General features: G+C 36.2%; 1 protein-coding gene across 3 annotated transcripts in view; it reads right to left on the reverse strand.

The window, feature by feature from the left end:
• The window catches only part of LRMDA (leucine rich melanocyte differentiation associated), a 615,153-nt gene that overhangs the window by 293,989 nt on the left and 293,532 nt on the right, over positions 1-27,632 (reverse strand). The window contains exon 1 of one of the 3 annotated variants that reach the window (XM_033515529.1): positions 3,568-3,660. The exons of the other annotated variants lie outside the window; for them this stretch is intronic. Coding sequence (XP_033371420.1) covers positions 3,568-3,599 — 32 coding nt within the window. The 5' untranslated portion in view covers positions 3,600-3,660. Of the gene's footprint in view, positions 1-3,567; positions 3,661-27,632 lie in introns of those variants that run through there. 3 annotated transcript variants of the gene reach the window in all.

A 27,632-nucleotide genomic window follows, 5' to 3' on the forward strand; every position in this document is an offset into this window, starting at 1 on the left:
TATTTTCTTCTTAAATTACCATCTTTTCTAAAAGTACTCTCCTATTTTAAATATATCACACAGTAGAATGAAAGGATTAATTGAGAGCATAGTAGCACAACTGGGAGCTTTACACTGCAGAACAACACTGCCACAGAGCTGAGAGACAGACATTTCCATAAACTTTATCAAGCTGGCAATACACATCTCACAATTTCTAAATACAGCTATATTGCAAATTATTTGATTAGACTCCAAATCAGCTAATCCCTAGAACTTCTCAAGAACTGTTGTTCAACCCTGCAAGCACTGGATGAAGGAATACGCTTCGAGTGGGACTGACCAAAGGGCTTCCCCACCACGGGTGTCAGAGGTGACCTGGAAAGCACTGCAACTAGAATTTACAGTGGTTTCAGCTACAGAAGAGATAACTTTTAAACTCTGAGCACATAAACAAAGTTCATATCTGTGTCCTGATCTCTAACTGGTTTCCTTTAGACCAACGTAGCTACATCCCCATTAGGACTGTGTTTTTTTATTTCAGTTGTAGGCAGTTTTTTTGAAAGGTAAAACTTATTTGAGAGAGAGAGATTTTCACCTTGTTTATGTCAGCTGCTGAAACTACATTCTTTCTTTGCCTTTGAACATCGTTAGGTCAGAGTCTGATTGCTCTACTTGTTATGAATCTTGGAAAGGAGGACTCCAGGTAATTTTTCACAACAGGTCTGCATCCCTTTTGCTCCTTTCCTATCAATTCCACATATTGTGGCAGCAGGTCTGCTGGTTGGCTGATGTATTTAAACCACCCAAGTTTTCTGAAGCCTGCCATGGTGACAAGCATCTCAAAACACATTGGAGCTCTCTAGCCCTTGCAAGCATATTGTGAACCGAGGAGCTTAAGCCTCAGATTGTAACTTATAGGCCACAGTCACCAGGTCAGCCTTTCACAATTACAATGTAAACGGGACAAGACTAATCATCAGGAAAGACAAATTAAGGCAGACATCCTGTGCAAGATCAATCCCTGTTAGCCAGCCATCCAGCCAGAGGCACATTTGACAGTAGCTCTAAGAAATCCTCTGGAAAAAGCGCTGATGAGTGCTCACTGGCAAAAATGAAACTCAGGGAAAACAATGAAGAAAGGAGGACCTGAGTACTCAATCAAACACTCAGAATTAGCTAATTCTCTTGTGAAGCCAATTGCCTAATCTACCTCTAATAAAAGCATAATATTTTGAGAGCAAAAAATACTAGAATTGCTATATCTGTCATACCCATAAAAAAAGGTAAGAAAATTCTGGCAATGCTAAGACAGAACTCAGAGCCAGCTTGCATGGTTCAAGTGAAAACTTCCAAAGCAGGAAAGCAGCTACCACTAACATATAACATATAACAGTGTTCAAATCTTTGGCCCCTAATATTGTCCGATGTTACTTGTTCAGGTATAACTGGAGTATTTGGGTTAGTTTTTGTTTCATGCAGAGTTTATGCCTTTTACCCTTCCCATTACACCAGACTGTGCTAGGAAAAATGGAAAGGTTCTGCAAAGCCTGTGGGAATTACTCCTCTCTATTGGTTCTGTAAATAAAATAGGGCCAAGTAGACAATTTTAGATAGGCAGTGCACTAATATACTCATATAAATATACATACATCCATAGACAACATACATACACAAATACATGTTCGTTTGTACATGCATACATTAATATTTGCCTTACACAAGGAAGCTATGTAGGTTTGGCAAACCAGACTCTTTTAGCAACATCTACAGTCCATTATTTTAAAAGTTACTAGTTATTTGACAGAACTAATACTTATGCAAGGCATAGTAGTAGAAACTGTCTTCATTTCTAAGATTTCACACATTCCCTAATTAATTCAAGGGGACTTACAGTTTTAGATAACATTCTTCCTTTTATCACCTGCCATCTAGCAGTTGGTATAATGTCAACACTTACATTTTTTTTCCAACTGAAATCATTTTTAAAACATTTTTATCCTAAAATGTTCTCCTCGATTTTTCAAAAATTATCTTAAAGATAAGAGATTTCTTTCCATTTCAGTCCCACAACAACGAGAATGTCAGCACAGCTTTTTTGACAGACAAATTATTGAATCAAAGAAAGAATATGCCATTAAGCCCACAGGTTAGGAAGTGTCAGGAATGGTTTAAAGAGATATCCCATTTATCTTCAAAACATGCACGGAATGTCACTAATGTGTGTTTATCATGTATAATCAGACAAAGAAAATATCGAAATAAAGTACTCCTGCATACAATAGAAGTCTCCTTCCATCTCTCAAGATATCAGTGCTATTCAAATAGAATAATAATGATGAAACCTCCTTTCTTGAAAATGGAAATCAAGTGAAATGTAGATAGAAATGATTTTTTTGTAGTTGATGTACGTTTCTAAAGTGCATTAACAGGAAATCCAGAACTTTTTAGGTCAATTATATTGTCAGTATTGTCAATGCCACTGAAATGAATACCTAAGCAGTGCATATTCTTGCTGGAACAGGGTTACAGAAGAAATCCTGTATTCAATTACTTGGAGAACAGGAGCTGCAGGCACATTCTTAAATGCTTGCTTTGTTTCGACCTTATTTTTATTTTTAATAAGTCAAAAGGCATCCAGGAAACATAATTATATATGTTTTAAAATCCACAGTCTCCAATGTTTTCCTTTTTAATTTTTGTTTTTCTTCTGGCATACATTTTTTAAAATACATTATTTTTGGTACCCAAGTGCATCACAAAACACTATGTCACAGCTTTCATAATCAATTTTCCAAGGCATGATGTGACAGGTCCACAGAGTTAACTAATATATAGGCTCAGTATAAGAGAATAGTAGACAAAGGTTTTTTAACCATCTGAGAGGTATTCGAAATGAAAATGGTGATCACATATTGATGGGATAGGAGCTTTTGCCAGGTGAGATGAATAAATGCATCAGGTGCACCCTTTGGAACTTGCTATTATGAACTAAAATTTTAAGCAAAAGTATTCTTGCAGATTTCCAAGCTACAGTACCAGCAGGAGACAAAACAGGCACCTGATCTTTCCATCATTTTCAATGATGTATTTGTGAACAATTTTTGTTTAATGTGAAATTTTAAGAGTCCATATAGAAGGCAAAGTGTTCTATGAGAGTGTCAAAAAATAGGAGTTGGTTTTGTAAAACATCACAAACTGAAAAAACCCAAACACTTGGCATCCTCCACATGTAGAAAGAAAGTAGTCTTGTAAGAAATCCAGAAAGCAAGAGGCCTCTCTAAAAAGGCTCACAATACTCTTGTGCCACCCTCCCACCTGAACTCGTGGCCTTTCTCTCAGCCCATTTATTTGAGGAGGCACACACAGCTCAGCAGCCTCACCCACTGACCAGCAGTATCTGCCACAACACGGCTCGCCCAAGTCAGAGTCCCCGTGCTTTCTACTGCAGCCTGGTGATCAACAAAGCCCTGATAAGCAGCACAGTCTTTATCTGCACAGCAACCTTCCCACTGCCCCTTGACAAATGCCCCAATATCCAGATTATCAGCTGTCATACAATTAAAAGTGCACACCACAGTCACTTACAGGATCTCGAGGTCTAGCGCCTTCTCCGTCATGTACAAATATCGTTCAAAGAATGGAAAACCCTGAAGCAGAAAGGATGTTCCCCAGAAGATAAAGGAGATTTAGAAGGAGAGAAAGCCTGTCTAAAAGAGTAACAAGAAGAAAGAGCAATCAAAACTTATGAGAATGACAGTAAAAGAACTCAGCAAGTAAGAGACAGCGAGAGATGAAGACAAAGCAAAGGTGGACAAGGAAAGGGAGCACAATAAAGCTCTATTAAGATATGTTTCATACTGTCTGCTGGGGTTTACACCTTGAAGAAGGCACTTGCCACAGATGTATTTTTATGCCTTGAGAACTGAAAACACTGCACTTGAGCAAGAATTCAGTGAGAAACCCCCAGATGCCTTCTCTTATAACAACTGTGACATGTTTACCTAGGTATTCAGGCACATTTTGGAATAGTATTCAGTTTGTTACAAGGACTACTAGTTAAGGATTTTTAATTTATTTTTTTTTTAAGTTAACCACTACAATCTTTTCTCTCTCTTTTCCAGCCTAGCTCAATGAGTGAAAGGAAAAATAGCACAATAGAAAAAAGGAATGATCATGTAAAAGTTCGTGTGTGTCTGGGAAGAACTTGCAGTAATATTGCCAGGCTGGTTATTTCTCAATAGAGAATTTTAAATGGTTCTTAATTTCATCACATTTTTTTCCAGATATGACGCTGAAAATTCCTTTGGTCAGAGGAACTGGTAAAAATGCTCTTTCAAAGAGCTCAAAAAATACCGCATTTTCCCAAGATTTAAAAGACTGAATTATTTTGCTCTCAGAACCAGACAAAAAGTAATCGTGCTGAAGAAAAAAAACTCCACTTAATGTATTCTTGTGCATTTCTAGGACATATTTATACTACTCACATGCACACACATTGATAATACATGAGGGGCTTGGTTCTTTAAAAGCTGTAATTAATTCTTGATAGCCACAGACTGATGGGAGGGGGGCAAGTGCATGGAAAGGTTGGGGGGTTTGTTCAATGACAAAAAATATTTTCCCTGTATTCTAAATAATGTTTGTATTTTATCTCATTCCCTTGCAGGATACAAAACCTATTTATTTTTTAAAACATAAATATTTTTCAATACAGTAATCATTGTGAACATAAATATATATGGTGTGGCTTGCAACACTAATTTTAAAATAGTCATAAAATTAATGTCAGAGCACTGCTGTTGCAGTGGTTATGACATGTTTAGCTCAAGTTTTTATATGTGGATCTGTGAAAAACTAACACAATTCCTGGTCTTATACCTGTCTTCACTGAACAATGAATGTGTATAATGTGTATATATAGGTCTGTATTAATGGGACAATGATTCTAAAAATTTGCCTAAGGCAGAGTCTTCCAAAAATTATGTATGTTCAGTCTTAGTTGCCTTTCTGTGTTTTCTTTACCAAGAATTTCAGTCAGAAAGGGCAGGAGGTCTTTGGACATGCATAGTGATATGCTCAAATGCAGGCCAGAACACTTAAATAATGAGTAACTTCCACCAAATATTTAAAATTTTATCTACACCAAAATCTACAACATTAAAATATCTAATGTACCCTTGGCATGACCTACTAGCCCCCATTTTCTCAACAGAAACTTCCTGTCATTAGAAAAATATTCTGTATCTAAGAATTTATAAGAATGATTTCCCCAACATTATCAATTAATTTACAAACCAGTCCCAACAAGATTAAACTATATTAAGTTCACAAACAAAACTTTGCTGAAACGTCTCATTATGAACTTCAAGATTTCCATTTCACTCAAAACCTCAAGATGCAAGTTTGGAATTGAAAGCAGCTCTTCCCAAAGGCCCCTGTTTCACTTCAGTCTTCTGTGAAAAAACTGCTCAATATCTAAGCAATCTGTGATCCCCTGCAATATACCAAGGGAGGTGATGCTTTCCTATGATGCAAGACAAACTCCTGCTATAGCAAGAACTGCTGTAAATACTCACTGCCCCCAGTTTCTGAAAAACAGAGATGTAGATGAAAATCATACCTCCTGGAAAGTTGCAGGTTAAAAGTAAAAATACATGCATATATGGTTAAAAAGATTTAATACAGTAGAAAAGTAAATAAAAAATAAATCAAAAGAGCAGTATAAGACAGCATTCAACTCTTCGCCTCTTGAAAATTTAAATGAATACTCCTTGAGAGCAAACTACAAAATGCTAACCTTGAAGTGTTGAGTGGCAGAAAGAATTATGGGTTATTGTACTGTCAAAATGCCAGACAGCTGTATGTTGAGTTACCGTGTTATTTAGACAATCAGAAACTTGGAAGCTAATGTGACATATTTTTTTCAGTGTGAAAGCTCCTGACATGCGTCATGATAATTTCTAAAGGGACAAAATGTTATATAAAAAACATAGTGCCTTTATGAAACTGCCTAACAGGTACAACACTGTTGCAAGTAGAATTCACGCTGAATACTACAGATAAGCAGGATTGATTCAGGACATTACTAAAATTGCTATTACATCATTCTGTTGTTCATTTGTTCTATACGTTTTATCACTGTCATACTTGAAGATATTCTCATGTATAGAGTCTAGAATTACCTAGCTATTTATTTTATGTCTTTCTATTTAAACGTGTTTCTAATTTTACCAACAAAGAGTCTCTATAAACCATTATTTGAAAATTTCCTGAAGAGAAAATAGGCTGTGTTACCTACTTTGAGACTGGCAAAACCCATGTCCTTTGAGAACTGACATGGCTCAGAAGATTCCAGAGTTTCATGATTCATCTCCCTCATTTCACAAGACCCAATAGCTTCTGTACCTAAGATTAGCTCAGTCTTATACACCAGAATATTAAATGTTGATACTATATTACAAGGTTAGATTAGTTTAATATTAATGGGTTAAAACAGCATTGGGATCATCCCTCTCAGTTCACACAGTTCCCTACATTGTCTTAAACAACATTAAGGAATTGCTTCAGCACAGACTAGACAGAAGTTAAGATTTCCTGTACATTTTAATTTGGCTCTGACACTGAAACAAGTTACTTCACCGTTTCTGAACACCTTTTTATCAACCACAGATTTTCTTATCATTCATACACCCTTACCCATATAACTCCATACCAAACTGCATAATGTAGTCACCTTTCATGAAGACACCTCTATGTTACAAATATCTCTGTTTAACTGAACTGTTATGAAGACAGAGTTCAGCAGTCTTTTCTATACAAAATAATACTTTGCATAGTATTTTCTTATTTGTGCCCATTCTAACATAAAGCTGTCATAATCTCTTCTTGCTCCATTCCTGAGTTTTTCCAGGTCTCATACAACTTATCAGCACTGTTGTGTGAAGTCTTTCCTGTTCCATAACACCCCTTTTGAAAAGCAAAAAAGCAATCAATATATTTTATTATATTTTTCATTCTTGTAGAAGCACAGGACATGACTATGTGGAGACCTTCCAAACCTCTGAAAACAGCTCATGACCATGATAGAAAATAAGCTAGTTACAAAAAACAGCACTGAAAGGGTAATAGGATGGGTGTGTAAGAACATTGAGGAGTAAGGAAACAATCTTTTACAGAGGTAACACTAATAAGGCTAATTAGATAAGGTTGATAAACTAAAAGAGTGCAGAGAAGACTAAAATATTTAGAACAGTATGTAGCATTTCATATCAGAACCCAAGGAAATAAATCCGTTTCAACACTAGTGCTATAAATGAAAGGCATGACTTGAAAACAGCCAGTAGGAAATTTCAGTAATGGGGTCTGCAGTCCAACAGACAGGGTAGCAAGACTGGGCATATTTGGAGACTGAAGCTATCCAACCTCAGACTGGGAATAAGAAGCATGTTCTTACCAGAACAGAGTCTGGAGCTCTCTTCACTGCTGAGGTTTTCTGGTTGGGTTTGGTTTAGTTGTTTAAATCAAGACAAAAGCCATACTGTATTTTACATAAGAATCAATTCTGGAATTAGTTTTAGAATATGCTATACTCAAACTTCTATTGTAAGTAACATGTACATTTATTAGGCTATGTAATGTGACCAAATTCAATATATCTTTGTAGGTAAGGCCACTCACTGAAAAGTTTTAGTAGTCTTTTTATCTCATTTCTTCTGCTTATTCATATTTTTCACACAGGGCAAAGCTCAGGTAAAAGTCCATAATTAGTCAGTTGTTTTTCAACTGTCAGATGCATGAACAGATGTCAGATGTAGTAACATTTCTTTCAAATTAATGTGCATTATTTTCATCAACAACTCATTTTATGTGCTGTCATGCTTACCTACCTATCCTAAAAATACCTGATAAAGGGTCATTGCTAACCTAAATAAATTAACAGCAACAAGTGTCATTCACTTTTTGCTTACCTGCACTGGTACAGACCTACAGAACTGTGAGTTATCCTACTTCCAGTCTTTCAGAACAGTGAAAATTACTCATTTCTTTCTTTTGCTTTATGGGACTTTGCCAAATTTTGATTATGTTAAATTATGCCTATTACCCAATTAATACTTGGGAAAGGGAAGTGAGCAACCTCTTGTTAAAGACCTCTGCCAATATAAAATATTCACATAGGAGCTATAAACAACAAACCAACAGCCAATTTCAACAGCGATCAAACATTGAACAACATGATTATACAGATTCCAGGCCTGAAACAGGTGCTTTTCAGATCACTTATTTAGCTGGTAGGGGAATTTCATCAGAATATGCAGTACCTTGCAGCCCATTGTTCTCTTTCTATATATATACATTGAGAGAACATTTATGACAGTAATGCATTAGACGTTTGTATTAGAAATGTTTTTGGTCTTTTGTCATCCCACTTGAAAAGAACAAAATCTAAAGCATTTCTAGTGCAAGGTTAAAGAACTTATTTAGCAGTGATAGTCGTATTTCACAGCTTTTTTAGAACTACCAACATAATGCTTCACCTGATTGTCTCTCAGTACAATAAGTTACAATGTCACTCCTATCTCACCTGCATCCCATGACCAGCAGACAAAGTATTTTTCATGCTCATTCTCTGATTGATAGCAGAATAGAAATATTTGCTTGCTGTTCAAGCTCACAGTACATTAAGAAAAATATTTTAGCCCACTTTTTAATTTTAAATTAGAGATAGGAAGAACCCATTTTAATTCTGTTCATCAGCTCCCTGAACAGAAACCCAAATGTCTCTCATACCTTGGAGCAAAGCAGAGAACAAATAGTAGAAGTAGCAAAAGGAATAGGATATGTTAACAACACAAATATGTTCCTTTTGTAGCAAGGGGAAAATTGTTTCTGGTATATATTGAAATGTATTTTCAATATTAAAAACTGTTTAAGTAAGACAGATATTGCAGAAACGAGATCGAAACTTATCTTTCTCTGCACAGCTACTTTATTTTACAGCTTAAATCTGACTTCCAGTAGAAATGTCACCATCAAAAGGATATTTTAGTGTCAAAGTAAACCAAGTGGAGGGTGTTTATTTGCTTTATTAGAATTTTGTACTCTGAATCTGAATTCACAGAAGTGCAAACTTCATGAAGACTACGATTTTATCACCAATAATCTCATTACAGGCCAGGCCCCTTCAGAAAATATTAAACAAATGAACACAAACAATAGAAAGAAAAATGCTACATATTGACTACAGTGCCATACAAATACACTGGAGTTATATGCAGAAAAACTCTGGTGACAAAAACAAGCAATTTAGAACAACACAGAGTCAACACTGATGAAAAGAACCTGGCTCTGCATAAATCTCAGAAATGTAAAAGTTTGACTCATTAAAAATATTTCCTTGCATTGCTTTCTTGTTAAGACAAGTCACATCAAAGAAATACATATGTTTTTAGTATTTCAAATAAAATATGAGGTGGAATTTGCACAATTTCTTTCCTTAGATGTGTTTAATTTTAGGAAAAGACATTAGGGATAATATTTCCCGTATCACATTTGACCAAATCAAAGCAAATGAGAATTTGACAACAAAATTCTATTACTCTGATACTTTCAGAGACTAAATAGCTTATCTGGTATCTGATAGGGTATCTGATTAACAGGAAGAACAGGAGGGAGGGAGCAGGGAAGAAAAGAGAAAGAAAGCTATAATCCACCTAGTCCTATATGTGTATTTAATCAGACAAAAATCTGTCAGTTCTTAAACTGTAAAGTAAAAGCAGGGTTCAGTTCTTCACACTTTTTTTTTTTTTTAATTTTTTTTTATTATTTATTTATTTTTAAATGCTGCAGCCAGGTGTCCAAACTCCACAATGGCTCAGAAGGACTGCAAGGAAAAATGGCAGCAAAAGTTTGAAAACTGGGGACTACATGGGAAAAAGCTCATTAATTTCTTTGAACAATCAGGCAGACATCTCAATATTGAAAGCTTGCCTGGATCTTCTTTAAGTATAAACAGATGCCTGTTGTCAGTGAGATACAAGGAGGAAGCCTGGACTTTATCAGCATTTATGCCTGGTAGTTTTGTACCCCAAGAATTATAGGATATTGGACTACCATAAAAACAGTATTGAGAGCTGAGTCGTAGCTGAGTTAAAGCTAACATTTCTGCTAAAAGACATTTCAATTATGCCAGATCAGTTGAGGATTTTAAATGAGGAATGTCTTCTCTTCTTTCTTTTTTCCAGCTTATTAATTTTTATTTTTATTTGACAGTTAACCTAATGCTAAGATAATACTGTGTAAATTTAATGCTTAAAATTGATATATAGCCATAGGGCATGCTTTGTGATGGATAGGCTTATATGAAGAACCATGGAATTTGATTACTATTTTTCATACTTAGCATTAATGATGAATATTTTCAACATTAACATTTCATGGAATAAAACACTATTAAAAAGAAAGTTATAAAAATCGAGAAATACCATTACCTTTAAAGCACTTCTTTTGCATGTTCCATACAGCGTGAAAAGTTCAGCCAAATGAACAAAAGCTGTACTGCTATTTACATTACACAGAATTGCTCCCATCATTTCTTGATTTATAAACTCTACAACATTCATCCACTCGGCTTCACACAGCTATCTCTGTCTTTTCCCAGTGCAACATCTATTACATACAACACAACTGCTCACTGCTTGATTTTTTTGTACACTGCTCATATAAAAAGGATGTCTTTCAAATGCACTAATGCCTCTCTCTCACCCAGTCCCTGCAAATCACTGAAAACATCCAGTAAGTATCGTTATAGATTTCCCTGGTTTTGTTCTCTTCTCTTCCACTGCTGGCCACTGTCAGAGACAAAGTATTGAGCTGTATGGACCTTTGTTCTGAACCCAGTTACTGTCATTGTGTTCTGTATTAAAATCTTAAAAAACAAACATGCTATCTATGCAAATCCAAGCCCAAAGCTCCATGTGCTTCCCTCAAGGAAAGCAAAAATATGGGGTTTATACAGCACAGGAGAATATTAACTCCTCCTGCAGTACACCAGGGAAGCTAGAACAAAATTAAACCCTCAAAATCATGACCAAATCACAGAAGAGTCGATTTCCTGGCTTTAGTTTCAGCTTTTGGGCATTCAGATTTGAGACAGAAGCACTTACTACCTGCTCTGGCACACCACATGAACCCAATCCTGTGGCAGGAGCTCACTGCAGGATGCAGAGACGTATCAGCTTCCTACAGAACACCAGAGTCCATGACAATGTACCCAATAGACGCTTCATTGAATCAGGTTATTTATTTTTTATCATCTACACAAATATTCTTAATCCTTTCCCTTCATACATAAAGTCCTTATTTCTAATTTATTGCCATAAACAAAAAGCTGGTAAGACAATATTTTACAGACAATTGTTCATATAGCAAAAGACACTTAACCTTAAGAATGAGCCTTCTTGTTTCCATGTTCATTTCATTATATAGGGGTTTACCATAAATACTAGAATTTGAATTCCACCCAAGTAATACATCAGTAGATACTAAACCATTAATAATTCCTGTACTTTTTCATAAATGAACAAAGTCCAATAAATAAACGGGAACTGTTACATGTCAGAGCAGGGTTAACAAGCATCAAGGAGATTTCAAAGACAAACTGCAGGCAGGGGCTGCCAGAAGGTAAGATTCATAATGATGCCACGAATTCTGGGGACCCATTTTTTACTGTCCACTATGGCAAGTATCTAAAATTAAATGCTAAGTGGAAATTTGTCCTGAGCTCTGACACATAGTAGTTTAGGTAAACAATCTCTAAAATTAAAAGCAGATTCTTGATAATAAATTCCAACATGTATATCTTTATAACAGACAACCTTCCCTTATAAATCAAAAGTTGTTCTTTCCTCACAGAAACCTTTCCAAGTTAAATCAGATGACTCACCTGAAATATTTCACCCACCTCCCCTCTTCTGTGAATACCAGTAATAAATGCCCAGTTATTAGGGTGACAAAGGGGAAATTTAAATATTAAATGAGAATGAAAAGTATGATACTGAGAAAAGGAAGGCTCACCCAAGAGATGTTGTCCTGAATATTCTATGATCTCAATGAAAAGAATGATCCAAACAATAAATGTGGAATTTTGTTAAAATAAATCAGTCTTGGTGCTACCATTTGATACATGAAAATCTTCCTCATCACTCAATCACTTATGACCCATCAAATTCCTCTTCCTTCAGAAAATAACATTTTTCTTTCTCCCTCTTTAAATGCTTACTAGCTGACTAAATTTATTACTTTTTGTTTTGGTCAACTGATCCAATGCAATCTACAAAATCTAAATAAGCTAAATGCACGACCAATCTGAACAGACGTATTTTATCTCTTTTGAACTCCTGTATTTGTTACTTCTACCTAATACTTTATATGAGACAGATAAAAACTGACCTAAAGAGACAGAGTAGTGCTTTTGGACATACTGTATTTCATTCCTCCACTCATGGAAAGCACCACTACTATCAAGAAAATTCAGAGAGTTTTACTGAAGAGACGCAGAAGCAATCTCTCCTCTGTTAGCCCATCATGCTCATTGTCTGTCTCCTGGACCAACAGCTTCCCTTCATGGTGCCCTCTGCTTCCTCCCAGCTCAAAAGGGAGTCCCAACTCTGGCCATGACTTAGAAAATCAAAGAACCCAGTTACTGTCAAACCAAAGATGCTCTTGATTCAATAAGAACAGAAAAATTGTCAAGATAAAACTTTCCTAGGCCTCAAGACTTTATCCAGATACCAGATAAAACTGCTGCTCAGGAAATTCCTGAAATCTACGTCAACTTCTGTCACTCTCAGTAGAAGTCGATATTATGCATATCGTTAGCTGAGTCATACGGTGTTGCTACTGATCCTTGTTTGAAGAAAACTGTTTAAGAAAGAAGGGAATAAATAACTTCTCTTACTAAATTAGTCAATTTTTAACTTTTTCTTCTGTGCACGTTCACATCTGAGATTGCTGAGAGACAATCTCAAGAGTGGTAGTCAAATAAAATGATGACGTGAATCAGAGCAGCTAGTCTGATCTCCCAATATCAAGAAAATCTGCATGTCATCAAGGGCAAGGGGGAAATAAGACTGAAAATCTTAGTGTCCTAATGACAAAACATAAATCCCAAAGGAATTGTGCCCTGAACCACCTGGTATGTACAGCACACTATAGCTTTGTAATACCAATTAGTGGACTTCTGAGTAATGCTATGGTATCTGAAAAATTAGAATCCTTCTCGTCTACACTGTCTTTCTAAAGGCTATGAAAATTTTAAAAAGACACAAAAGGGAAAAAAAAATAAATAAGAAACAGTATTCAGTGTTCTTCATTTAAAAACCACAGCTTATAAATAAAGCTGGCCAAAAAAAGTGCTATTTAGAGTCAGCATGACAAAATTAAATGATAGCTGTAGGAATTTATTCCATCCAACCTTAGAGTAGTTAGAGAGCTAAAACTATATTTTATCTGGAAATTATATTCACAAGTAATGACAAATACAACTGAACATGAAGAACAATCTTTTCTCCTGCTTCTTAACAGATAATGACTTTGAGGTCATTCCATTAGTGATCACTGCAGCTTTTAAATGAAACACATATAACCCTCATCCAATTAATGAAAGTATCCTACATTTCTTACACATGCTAATACTGAATGAATGTTTAAACATTGGTCACTCACCACTGCATGCCCTGTACGTCATAATCAGAGCAGCACAATAATATTACTGACAAGATTGGTGAAAAGCAGGGATAGAAGTAAGGTGCCTTAGCATCTGTAAATCTATATATGCTTGCATTTATAATGTGAAATTATACATACAATTGGAGGAGTGTTCTTAGAGACTTTTTTTCCCCTCATGTTTAGCTACCAATATGAGCTTCAGACAAAACAGTGTCATCTCACATCTCGAGTTGCCCCAGAATTTCAGGTTTTTTTCTCTTTCCTGTCCAAAATCCTATGGAAAATGGGATTTTGGGAAAAATGCATACTTTCAATTCTTTGTTTTATGACAGATTTTTTTTTTTTCCTGTGCTCAGCCTTTTTTGGTCTCATTATATCTTCTCTATAAATTGAGAAAGTGCCAAAACAATATAAAAGCTTTCTAAAAACATGTATGTGAGGAGCCCTAAAAATCCCAATTTCTGGACAAGAGGCGTGAAATGAGCCAACCTCAGCAGGGGTGGACAGGGCTGGCCTTCCCTTTACAGCTGAAAAGGTCTGAGGTATGTAACTCAGCTTAAAGCACAGCAAAAAAATGATGTTTTAACTTAATTCTGTATCTTTACAGCTGGAATAGATGCTCAGACCTAGGCCCACCATCATTTTCCAAGCATTGCAATCTGCAGAAATCTAATGTCACGTGTTGTTAACTGGCTGTGCATTAGGCTGTACCTTTCTAAATCTCTTTGGAAATGAAGTATTTGTGGAACTTCTCCCCAAAGACTGTCTCTGTAACCTTACCAAATGTATTTTGTTGTCCTACTGACAGCAGGTGTCAAGGAATCTCTCAGTATCCTGCTATTCTCACTTCCCTATAGGTATTTTAAAATCTAACTTTAAATTCACCATCTCATTTTTTGGCTCTACCAGTGAAAAAGCAAGCCCAGGCATCTTGTTCCCATTGAAGCTATTTTAACTCAGATCTCCTCACTCACAAAGACTCTCTCCTGAAGTTTCAGCAATATTACTATTTTTCATTATAAAAACCTATATTTCAGTGAAAACAGCTGTCAATAAAAGATGCTTCACAAAAAGTGCACAAAGCTCCATTCTCAGAGCTCTCATTTAAGCAATGGCTGCCAAATTAACAGGAAGAGTTTTGTTCAGTGGCAAAACTAAAATTTATGCTTCCCAATGTGTAAAAAAGCAACAATGCTCTTTCTGCAGGAAAGATGCTAATGCCTCCTTGCTCTCTGTGTCCCTCAAGCAGAAATGTGCATGTCAAGACAGTGACAAATGGCAGTACTTGTTAAAGCAGCAGGACCATCAGGTTCTCACCACCTCACTGCAAGGGGGACAGGCCTTGTGAAGTGCAAGCTCACAGGACCTACATCTCTCTTTTCCTTCACTCCACGAGTGAAGCCTCCACTGCCAAGGCAGCTCAGCGTAGTGTGGCTCTCTGACTCTTGTAGCTGCTTCACCTGTTGCTTTCCACCCAGAAGTTATCAGAATACACAAACATCTGCCTACAGAACTGGATTTAATGGTTTCAGGATAATATATGGGATGTGTGCAGCTTTACATCAAGCATGAAAATCATCTAATCAACCACTGAGAGCCTTTAAAAAAAATAGCAGTGGGAATGGAAAGCATGCACGCTCTCATGGCCTGACACAGCGTGTGCTTGTAGAGGACTGAGCTCTTGACAGCAGTTCGACACTAATCAATGTAGGAAACACATTAAATCGAGACACAAACATTTCCTCTACCATATTTAAGCCTTTTTCTTTCACTGTTGACTCTTTAGGAGCACATACAGAGTCTCCAAACAAGCACTTCTTATTCAAAGTACTAAAGACACCGTATCACACAAGTGAGAGAAAAGATACAAGATTTAAAGTAGAAATGAAAAACACCTCATAAACCAAAATAAACAAGATATCGATAAAGCTGGCACATTTCCCAGCATCGTTGTTGATTGATGTTAGTATGTAAGCAAACTATTGCTAAAGTAGTTTTAAAAAAACTAAAATATTGATAAAAATTGAGAATGAGGACATATAAAAACTTTATATAACTAATTTACTTATATAGAGACATGAAGAATACTGCACTGCTATCAGATTCAAGAGTTTGCTGAAGTTTATTATGATAAGTATATACATTTAAGTTTTCCAGGATTAAAACGTTAGGCCAACTCTCTAACGAGAATAAAAAATGAAAATAGCATTTCTGGAAAATTTTATTTTCCAAACAAATTCTTACTAAGACAACAGATGCATCCCTAGTTTTAAAAGTAATCATTATTTGAAAGCATTTTTTGTGGCAAGGAATTTTTTTTTCCTCTTTAAGATTCATTGTAGACATTTTGCAAATTACCCCACAGAAGAGAGAATTACATTGCAGCTCATATATTTTCATTTTTAAAATAAATTATGGTTTCAGTACAGACACACCTGTCTATAAACCATTTTCAAATGTATATATAGGGAAAATGTATATATAGGGAAATACTAATGTTAATTCTAGAGAAAAATATGAACTTCTCAGTTCAAAAGCAAGACCCTGATAGTGAACTACGGAGGCAGCACTGAGGGCTGAATTTCTTTCTGGCAAGTTTTTCTCTGAACAAACAGACACAAACAGAAACCCTGTAAAAGGGCTCCTAGGTAGAATTCAGGCTGCCCATGATTTTTTCTTAAACAAAGCCATCATAAAGCCATGTGTGTTCTAAACTTCTAATTATTAGAGCAATTCTCAATTGCTTCAAAGAGAACAGTCAGGTATATCCAGTTAAACATTGATATGTCTGTGAGATAAAAGCAGAGGAGAATTCTAAGTGGCTTATATTTGTTATTTTTAAAAGTGCTGATAGTTATAAACAGATTTTTAGTGAAACATACAGCCTGAGCCAAATACTTGAAGTTTTATACACAGAAAATAATTTTAGAGGTGTTTTATGCAGTAAGATTCAATTTAGCTCTAATAGATACATTAATTTTAAGTAAAGAAGTAGTTTTGCACCTTCTGATCATCCTAAAAGTAATACAGACTACACTAGCTGTTGCATTAAAAACAGCTAGCAAATACAAGCAAATTTTTATCTACTTATTAGATTTCTTTTATAACAATGGCATGCTGTGTCTGTGGAAATCAAAGCAAAATCCTGTCTACTACCTTTGATTTTTTATTCATGTATTTATTGCTTTGGAAATGTAGCAGGTACCAAACTGCACATTGCTACAGTTCTACAGAGCACATGAACAATGCGGCTTCATTTTATCTTTTCAATAGAAAAGAGTGATTTAATAACATGAAAGCAAATGAACCCACATTAGTATAAACTGCAGCACAATGTAAAAGACATTCCCTTTTGAATATTAATGATGCAAGTCTAAAGAAATATATACTAAAGAAATTGATTCAGTGGTCATTCATTTGTAACAAATACAGTTTTAGTTATAGTTCTAAAGTGTCATATCAATCAAAATTCACACAGGCTGCTTTTCAAGAAAATACTACTGAAAACCCTGAAATATTCTCATTTCCTAGTTATGAAATGATTGGTATATGATGGCACATATCATTTCAATAAACACAGTATTCCAGGAACAACTTCCAGTAAATTTTGGAGCTACCAGACCAACATGTTTTTTCCAATTATTTTCCAGCTTGCAGTCCTGGGCAATCGTAGCACTTGAGATCCATAACCCAGGGACATCCATGGGGCAGACAGCCCCAAACAGTGTGAAGCTGCCTGAATGGAGAAGCATTGGCTGGGCTGGTGGGACACACAGCCAGAGGCCGGGCTTCTACAGCTGTGGTTAAACGATTCATAAATGATCTTTGGCAGGGTGTTTTAATGCTCACACACTTTCCTAAGCTTAGGGGGCACAAAATGTTGGGTGTCAAAGTAAACACAAGCACAGACTTTACTGGGTCTTCCAGCCACTGACTAAATAAATGTGAACAGCAGGAATGTGCTTCCAGTTGCTTACTTTTAAGCAGATCACAGTAGCTACCTATAGTTTGAAGTCTCTCTACTTCTCTTACGACTGGATTTCATGAGTATTATGTAAATGTCTTATTGAAATCAGACATTCATTCAAATTAATAAACACATTTTTTTCAAACAATGTGTGATGGCACATATTTTCTCCCTCCAGCGGGAGCATTAAACAATAGTGGATTTTATTGTTCTTACATAATTTCTGCAGTACGATGACAAGTAGTGATGCATTGTACTTTCTACTTTCTTCCATCTAAAAATTATAAAGCACATGAAAAACATTTAGGCCAAAAAGAAGAATCATTTATAACTGTAGTTTGGTGATAATATATGACTGAGTTAGAGCCAAGCTCCAAAGTGACAGTTTTAGGTTCTAACACAATTGTTAAAGAAACCCAAACCAAACACACACAAACACTCCCTAACAAGATACCACACTGGAGGTCCATGAGCATCCTCTTATTAACTAGTGAAAAAAGTCTCCTTCTCCAGGAGCTCCAGAGAAACTGAGGTACCAATTCTGTCGTGTTTATCAAAAAAGAATTAGTTACCACTTTGCCACAATTTCCCCCATGAAAAAGAGGAACACTTTTCCATTTTCTCACCATGGCTGGAAAGGTTTAATATTTATGTCTGTATTGACCATTTCCTACTGGTTGCTAAGCAACACTCCTCCCTTCCCAGAATCATTTAAGGGAAAAGACAGAGGGAAGGAAAAAATGAGAAATGTTGGTGAAAACAGATTCATCCAGTCTAAGTGAAATTCAATGGGTCATAGGTGCTATTTGTTAGCAAAGTAAAAGGGCACATAATTCTTGCTGGACACACTAGGACATCAGTTTATGACATCATACTAGGCACACATGTTTCTAGTAAGAAGGACAAAACAAATCACCTAATATTCACCTTTTCTGGATCTAACAGTAGAACTACTTGAGCCTAATTTTAAATTTGCTTGAGAAAATGTAAGGTAACTTTTTAAATGCTAAGCTTGAAAATCACAGCTTTTTTTTCCTCAGATAGAAAATGTTTTGCCTCAGAGCTTGAAAAGAAGTTTAGAAGGGTATGTACAATTCTTCAGAGTATTTAACTTCTTCTAGTCCATTACATCCTTATGCTATTGAGTGCAGTACTTCTGCACAAATGAGGAATTCTCTGGGAGGGGTAATATGATTACATGAATCTGAGGTAGAAAGCAATAGATCAGGCATGGTTGATGTTGTGTTATCTTCACTGTATTTAATGTCAGCCCAAAGCCAGCCACACATCATCAGAGCATTTGTGGAGCAAAAAGTAACACCAATAAAAACGCAAGCTTAGATACCCAGAGTGAGTAACCCGGATCTATATCAAAAGGATTCAGAATTTTCCACCTTTAAAATCATCCCATTTCAAATGACTGTCGCACCATGCTCCATTTATGATCATCTGTTCAAAACAGTTATCCCAAGTGTGTTCAGAGACCCAGAGAGACAGGTTCTTCCAAGAGCACCAAGTGTCTAGTCAGGTAATTCACACTCAGCTCATTCCTTCAGTCTGTCCTGTTGCCCCACTTACACTGACAGCATTTAATCATGGGACTGCCTGTAATTATTTCCAAGTGCACATCATTCAACAAGATGTTTGACATTTCTTTCTTATTCATGGTTGGCCTTGGCATTTCCTTATTTCCTTATGCAAGCAGGCTGACAAGCCATTCTTGCCTATGTCTTTTGAACCATAGCTTTGGGACAAATGACCAAATTTTAAGCAAGCTTGAAATCACCTTACATTCCTAGAAACACCCCAAAAGGACGAGAGGCTGAATGAGAGAAACACTTTCAAACTGGATCTCTCACTAACAGGAAGAAATGCAGATTTGGTCACCACGTATTGCACTGGCTGTAGCTGAACAAGCAGGCATGTAGCTCCAGACTGGAAGAGAATACAATGGGACTTACTCAAGACACAGCAATAAAAACCATGCAAGAAACCTGGAAGAAAGCTGAAAGCCCATGGATGGCACAGAGGTGGGAGCTGAGCTCTACTACCTCATCTACAATACAGCCTAAATCTGCTGGAAACCAGACTTCTTTTCCTCCACTGCTCATGAGACAATTTGCCATCCCACCTGCAAAATACCCCTACTACAGTCTGGATTACTATGATGAAGAAGAAGAGTGTCCTTATAGGCTTTTCTAAATGAAAGAAAACAGTAGGGGTAAATTGAGTACTGTATTCTTTGTCTACAAGAATAAAGAATCCTCACTAATCTGAAGGGAGAAATATTTATTTTTAACATCATTTTCATCACCAGTTTTCAAATAAATTTCTGAAAATAACCAATTTTTAACTACAAGCTTAAAAAAAAGAAAAACCAAAATTATTATAATGCAGAAATAAAATCTCTTCTCCTGGGTTTAGTCCAGCAAAGTACTTGTTCTTTATCTTATTTTTTTTACTTCGTATAATTTTTAATCTTCACAGATTCTTTTGGATAAAGTCAGCTAAAAATCATTCAGTGGCCACTAGAGAGTTAACTAATATTTCTCAGAGTTGGCAAACGTTCAGTCAAAAACCTGGCCAACTGCCTGTTGTTTACTGAAGCTAGGGAAGAAGCATCTGCAACATTACGAAAAGCATATTGTAAAAGGCAACACATGCAAATTAAACCTCTTGAGCTATGAGTAAATTGCTAGGAAAATTTATAACTCATTTAATAAAACTTGAAATAAATACATTGCCTTGGCTCACAGGGAAAACAAAACATTTCCCATGATTCCATGTTCAAAAAATGATCATCAAAACAGATTTCTGCATTTTTTTGTATAAAATTAAATAGTGATCTAAACCAAAACTCCTTTTCCCCAACACTTCTGTTAATGTCATTAAACAACTTGGTCAGAAATTTTTGTGCCAAAGAATTTCAAATGATTCATTTGTCTTAAATTTACTATTTGTAGTCTTTTTTTTTTTTTTTTTTTACTATATTTGTATCATTAGTAATGTTAGCATTACTTAAATTTAACTACTTTATTACCATTACTAAATTTAACTATTATGAAATAAAATGCCACCTTGTGGATTCAAAAAAAGTAGGATAGTTGTTTATAAAAACAGCAAGGTCCTTTGAAGAGGGTATTTTTGGTCTTTGTTTTTATTTTTTGCATTTCTGCAAACAGTCCCAAGCAAACAAGTTAAGAACCTAAACACAGTAAGATTTTACTGCAGCCCTTCATTTTTTAGCCTGGAATACACACAATTCAGTTCCCAGTGTTGTAGCCCAACCCAACCCAGATGGGATGCACATGTGGTATTAAAGGTGCAATACAATTTCATATTGTCTTGCAGATAAACTTATTATCCAGCCTCACAAGACGAGTTTCATAAACTTGTGCCATTTGCAGCCACAATAGGAACTGAAACCAGAGAAAGCCCAAAGACACATTTTACCATGAACAGACCTGCTACATTCCCTTTGCAGTAGCAGCAAGGAGTCTGTGGCTGCAGCTGGGCACCCTGTTCATGTCAAACAAATGACAAAGACAAGGTTTTCAAGTTATTTCGTGGTAACAGTAGAGCATGTTTTAAATTTGTGGTGAGAGATGCTTTTAAGACCTATTCCAAATTGAAAAGATTAATCTCTACTCCTTCACTTAGCAGCATTCTTCAAAACAATTTACTGGAACCTGCTGGCTTCTCTCCAATATCTTCACTTCTCATCCCTAAAGGAGTAGGCAAATTATCTCTGAGCCCTCTGAAAATCCTAGACCATAACTAGCATCTAGGAGTTGCCCCTCTTGACAGCAGCAGTCTCCACAGGACCCACATGGAAAATTCCTGCACACTGGTGGGTAACTGGATGGGTCACCTGATACATGAGCCAGCTAGAGAAAGGTCAGCCAGTCTAGCTGGCAGAATACCACCTCAAGAGTCAGCTTCATTCTGGACATGCAGCCTGCACCAGTAAGAGATGGTTTGTGGGAACAGCTTCTATCAGTTCCTTCCTCAGAATAAGTTTTATGACAAGCAGGACTTTATTTTTTATTTTTTTTTCCCCATGGTATGACTATATTCATATTGAAGAATTTGCTTACGTAGCTCTGCCACTATCACTTAAAAAATAAACTGAACTCTCATGACACTAATAATATATATCAAAAATAGCATTTTTGACACATAGTACAGCAACCCAAATGTAGAAGGTAGGTACTGTATCTACATGCCTGTAAGCAAACAAAGCTCTATCCGTGGGATAGATTATTGGAGATTATTATAGTAGCAAGTGATGTTAATTCAGCCTCAAATACTGCTGTTTTACAGGCACACACAGCAGCTACAGACTGGAATATGCTGATTTTCAAAGTTCAATAGGCAATTACTTCATATAAATGGACAAATCCCATGGTCATTGAATAACACTTAAAGTGATAGAGTTTGGTTTCTTCTTTTTCTAAAATAATTTACATACATTTCATTAAAAAAATGCTTTCTTTGATGTTTTTTCTCCTCTTCTGTGTAGAGATTTTGAAGATATGCAAGCCCAATAGCCACTTCTCCTTCCCCAAATATATATTTTATTTACTTGCAATATAACTGTCATGTTTCACTTCCCAAAAATGCATAAAGCTCTTTCAAGGAAAATATGACTCAGATTCCTTTCGCTATTTCTCTCAGCTCCTTACTTGTCATTTAAGCCCTGGAGTCTAATGGGAAGTTAGTAATTTAAAATGAAATTTGAAAAACAGTAAAACATTGGCAAAATATCATAAGTACTGAATCAAGACTAGACGTGCAAACAAATTTAAGTATGCTTTAAAAAACATTTATAGATATTTACAAATATCTCCATAGGTATATCTACACCATTATATAAAATGCAAAAAATAAGTGTAAAACCTACAGATAAACAGGTGTTGTTCTAACTTCTTATTGTACTTAAAAAGTAAGAACATGAAATGATTGTTTTAGACACAATTTTCAATGCCCTTTTTCCAATTCCCATATATTTTGCCATCAATCATGATCATCAAGATACAGTGACTGGTGACTGACAACAGAAGGAGAAATTTAGAGGTGTGAGTAAAATGACAGAGCTGTCATGGTTGCCTCAAAAAATTACTCTTCTGAAAGTAGAGAGAATATTTCTGAAGGAAAAAAATTCTGGCAGCACTGAAGTCCCTGCCAGCGTGAGAGGTAGGGGTTAATGAAAAGAAAAAGTTGCCCAAAACTTTGTCTTCTAGTCTCAGCAAAACTCCACAATATTTTTTATAAAGATTTTTTCTTTTCTCTTTTAACTAAAATAACTGAGGCTGCACTGATAAATCTGTGACACGATCCTGAAAAATATTACAAGTCACATTATAAACTCCGATCAGCTCACTGAATTAGAAACTGTGTACATGAGCTAGTACACCAAATCTAACAAATTAAACTTTAACTGGCACATACTCTTGCCCCATAACAACAAAGTAATGGTTAAGTCCTGAATAAGTCTTATACATATCACTATTTTCCCCACTGAAAAAATAAACAGCCTTTATCTTCTTAAATTTGCCTTTCTTCATTATTTTAATTTCTTAAAATGTCATTTAAAACATCAAAACAAACACCAAGGATCCTTACAAAAAAGTGCAAGGAGCATGTGTGCCATAAAACCCTTTTTCTCCACTACATTTTCAAAATTTTAATCCATAAATCAATTCAAAGGTAATTGAAAAATAATTCTTTAAACATTGCTCTTTGTCTATGATCTAGACAAATTAGATTTGCTTAGACGTCTCAGCAAAACTAAGATTTCTTGGGCCACTGCTGAATTGCAGCTGTCACTTCTCAGTCTCCAGTTCTCACTTCAAGTAGGAAGGAATTATCAAATTTTGAATTTGGCAAGGAATCAGAATTTGTTTGACTGCTTTTTCCAGACTTGACCTAAGAATTGGTACTTACTACTGCTCGGTCTCAAAGTACTAGAAGGGATGTTTATCTGCTCAGAACTTCAGTCTAATATGGTATCAACACAACGGCAATGCTCACTTCCTGCACACCGGGGTGCCATCCCAATAGCAAACGGTGAAGTACCCCACTTTTTCCCTAGTTCCAGTGTTCAAATAATAATCAGGAAGTTCACGAAAATGCCTTAAGGTTACAGCATTTTCTTCTGCTTGTGAAGAAATGACTACCATATGTAATTGTTTTGTATTGGGGTTTTGAAGTTTTTTGATTCTTTCTTAAAAGGGAGACAATGTTTAATGCTACTCCAAACACAGGAGACTGGATTGTAATTGTAGTCTGTTTTGTTAGGACAATTCACTTCTTAGTACTTAATTTTCCTCGTTTCAAAATGGGCACGGACTTCCTTGCCAAGCAAACTGAGATTTGCTGACAACACAAATGTGCTGCACAACAAGCATGTATTCCTTTTTCCTGGGGTCGGCAATTGCACTCATTGCTGATTTGTTTACTCCGGCATTTTAGTGCCACACAAGGAACACGGACTTTGGACGCTGCCCGCCTGTCAAACACATCCTGCACATAATCTCTCTAATTGCAGGAAAGGCATTGAAAGCATCAGCTGTGAAAACGTGTCTGATATCAGGTTATAAAAATTGAGCATAGTAAATCGAAGGAAAATTCCAGTTCAAGCAGTTTCTATAGGGTCTGGGATAGACACGGATGCCAGACTATGAAACCACTTCACAGCATGTGCGATGCTCTTCAGTTAGAACCACAAACCTCTGCTAGACTGCTGATTGATGGCATGCTCCTATTAGAAATACACAGCATGAAATTCCATTTCCAGCAAGGAAAGGGAAGTTCTTGATGAGACTGGTGAAAGAGTGATAAAAGCTTCACTCAAAACCTCCATTTTAGTATCAGATTGTGGGAAACTTCCACTTAAACAGCCCAACAAAGCCCATCAACCACCAGTTTACAAGCACTAAAGAAAGCTAAGACTACAATGTTATCACCTAACCAATGCTGCTACAATCACCCTGGCACAGACGCTGACGGAGATCAGAGGACTTAAGTGGCTCGAAACAGCTCTACAATGAAACCACACCCTGTCCCACTTCCACCCTTACCTTCACACATAGCTGCCAATGGCACACACAGGAAGAAAAAGTCCTACCTCATTAAAGAGAAAAAATACTGAAAAGAGAGGGAGAGAAAGTAAATTGCTTTGTCCATCTTTCAACGACTAGGACAAAGCTTTACTAGCATCCACGTGTCACTACCAAGATTTCACAACAAGGCCATCATTCTAGATTCTTAAAAATAATTGCAATATTGCAGCAGAATGTCACCAAAGTACAGTTACAATTAAAAACTCCTTCCAGTGTAAAGGTAACTGTTTTCTGCTCCCTGATGTAGGCAAACATATTTGAATAAAAATGAAACCTAGCATCCTAAGGGAAGAAGTAACTCAAATCCGAATCAAGATTTTATATCAGAAGTTTTTGGTGGTTGGGTTTGTGAGAGGGAGAAAAAGAAGGTTTGAGGTTTTTAGGTGGTAAGACATAGAGGACTATGCTTAAATCTTTCAGGAATATGAGTGGCTTTCAGTCTTCACTGTCCAACATGTTTCCAATTCACAATGAACAAAGTTTATTTTGGACATTATAAAAATTGATACCTGCCAAAATGAAAGCACCTTGACATAAATGAAGGATAAATAATTAAGACAGTAATTCTAGCACACAAAAACATGGAATTGGCTTTGGGAGCTTGACAATCATATCAGTTACAATTCAGTCATCTGCTCGTGCCTTTTGTCAAAGCATTTCCTTCTGGCTGGGATGGATAACAAAGCTTATCTCAGCTCCCTCCATTCACTGTTTAACATCTTAGAAGAAACACATTTGTTATGTAGTTAATATTGACATTCTGGAGTGTGTGCTTCAGTGGGTAAGACAGATCCCAAATATTCTACTCCATTGGACTTTCTATGGTGTTTGGGGACAAAATCAAACCTATTGATTGTCATGCATCCATTGGAGCCATCTCAAGTGACATTATCATTTCAGTGTAGGCAACAGAGATTCATTTGGAAGAATAACTGTATTCCCAAAAAATGGCTAAACAATTTCTAGGTGATGACTGGATTTCCAAATTCAATGCAGATCTTATACAAGTCAAAACATCACATTAGATATAACTATTACTTTTGCTGGGTAATGTTCAACACTAGTCAAGCATTCATTCACATCTTCATTCTCAAAGACAACTAATTTATTACCACAATGTTTATTGCAAGGTACTCTCAGACAAGACTCTAAAAATGAATGTCTAATTTAAGTAGACTTCAGAGAGATTGATCTCATTTAAACCAAGCATCTATTCTCTAGTTTCAGACTGTGTTAATTGCAAAGATGTTAATGGCTGGTTCATCGAGAAACTGACTAACATGGCCTACTTGATGCAAAGCCAGCCAAAACACCTTTAATAAATGAGGTTCAGTGGTACTAGTTTTGGAAAGAAACCCTCACAGATTTAGAAATGGTAAACAAAGCTTTATCTATCATATGGTACATCTGTAGCATCTTTGCCCCTTACTGGGAACAAAAATTAAATTTACTTTATAATATATTGCATTATTCAGATGAACAACTCTATATTGTTCTTGCTCCTTGGAAAAGCCTTTGAGCAGATTCTCTCCTGTATACACTTTGTATGGTAATATAAAATTAAAAAGAATGCCTATTTGCTTTTTTATTTGCAGATGTCTTTCACTGTTAGACATATTGGCAAGATGATGCAGAGGAACAGACTGAAAACCAGACTGCTCTCTCTTAATCGTTATTATGAATATTTAATAAATGAACCAGAGCCCATATACTATGCATTTTTATCCATCAAATCCATCTTTATTAGTACCTTTCACATTTTTTGAGAACTAATTTTCAAAGTTCAGAGGTTAACTTGTCTTGTTTTGGTACTGAACATGAAGCAACTTCTTACTGCTTTTTGGCAAAGTGGAGTCCTCTTCTACTGGAAGTAAATGGAATCTATCAGGAATCAAATGTCATCATTCAGAGATGAGGGACAAATATCAAAATGCCCATATAGTGCAGTGCATCACAGCTTGGATGTTAACTCTGAGAAATTATAATAGGTGAGAGTATCCACTGTAGTCTGAGAAAGTCATTCTAAACATAGCAATTGTGACACCAAAAACTGAATCATATCTGAAAAAGTAGTAGCAATCACAGATTTGTTTGTTTGCTTTCATACAGCAACCACTTCTGATAATTATGCTTATTTTAGTCACTTATATAATATACAGACATATATGTATATATAATTAACTATGTAATTTTAGATTTTAACTGAAAGTTACTATCTGTATGCATAATTAAAGTGCACATTTCTCTGAGCATGTCATCCTCAAATCAGCAAGTTCTGAGACAGATTGACTAGCGATGCTGAATTGACAAGTTGCGTTGTACCCTTACAAGCTTATGGTGTTTAAGTGCAGCCCTTCCCCAGGTAATTCTCATAATGAATTAAAAAGGTAGTTTTCCATTCTTCCTGAAATCAGCAGGAAGCAGGTAGCGTCAGTACAGGCACACAGTAGGAGCACACACCTCTGCACAAACAACTAAACACACCTCAGGGTTCTCTTGGGCTGTGTTTGTCTTTTTAGAGAGGGGAAGCACCTTCCTCCCTTGCCAGTGTGTTCAGTAGCCCTGATAGCAGGGACCCCACTGCTAAACACAGGGATCCATCCAGCTGCTGCTGGTTTTAAACACCATAGCCCTCAGTTCTCAGAGACAGTCAAACTTATGATTACTAGGGTCTACAAAGGAGTTCCAGGTAGCTGATACTTTTAAATACCAGCTTGTACAACCCTCCAGATGAGCTCAGAAAAGACCAAAATAAACTGACTGGAAACCACAAAAGCATTGCTTTCACTGCACCCTGAGTCTCTGCAAGCACAGCCTCCATATTCACTCCTCAG

This window comes from Parus major, chromosome 6 (genome assembly GCF_001522545.3).
Source record: "Parus major isolate Abel chromosome 6, Parus_major1.1, whole genome shotgun sequence".
In the NCBI taxonomy this organism is placed as follows: Eukaryota; Metazoa; Chordata; class Aves; order Passeriformes; family Paridae; genus Parus; species Parus major.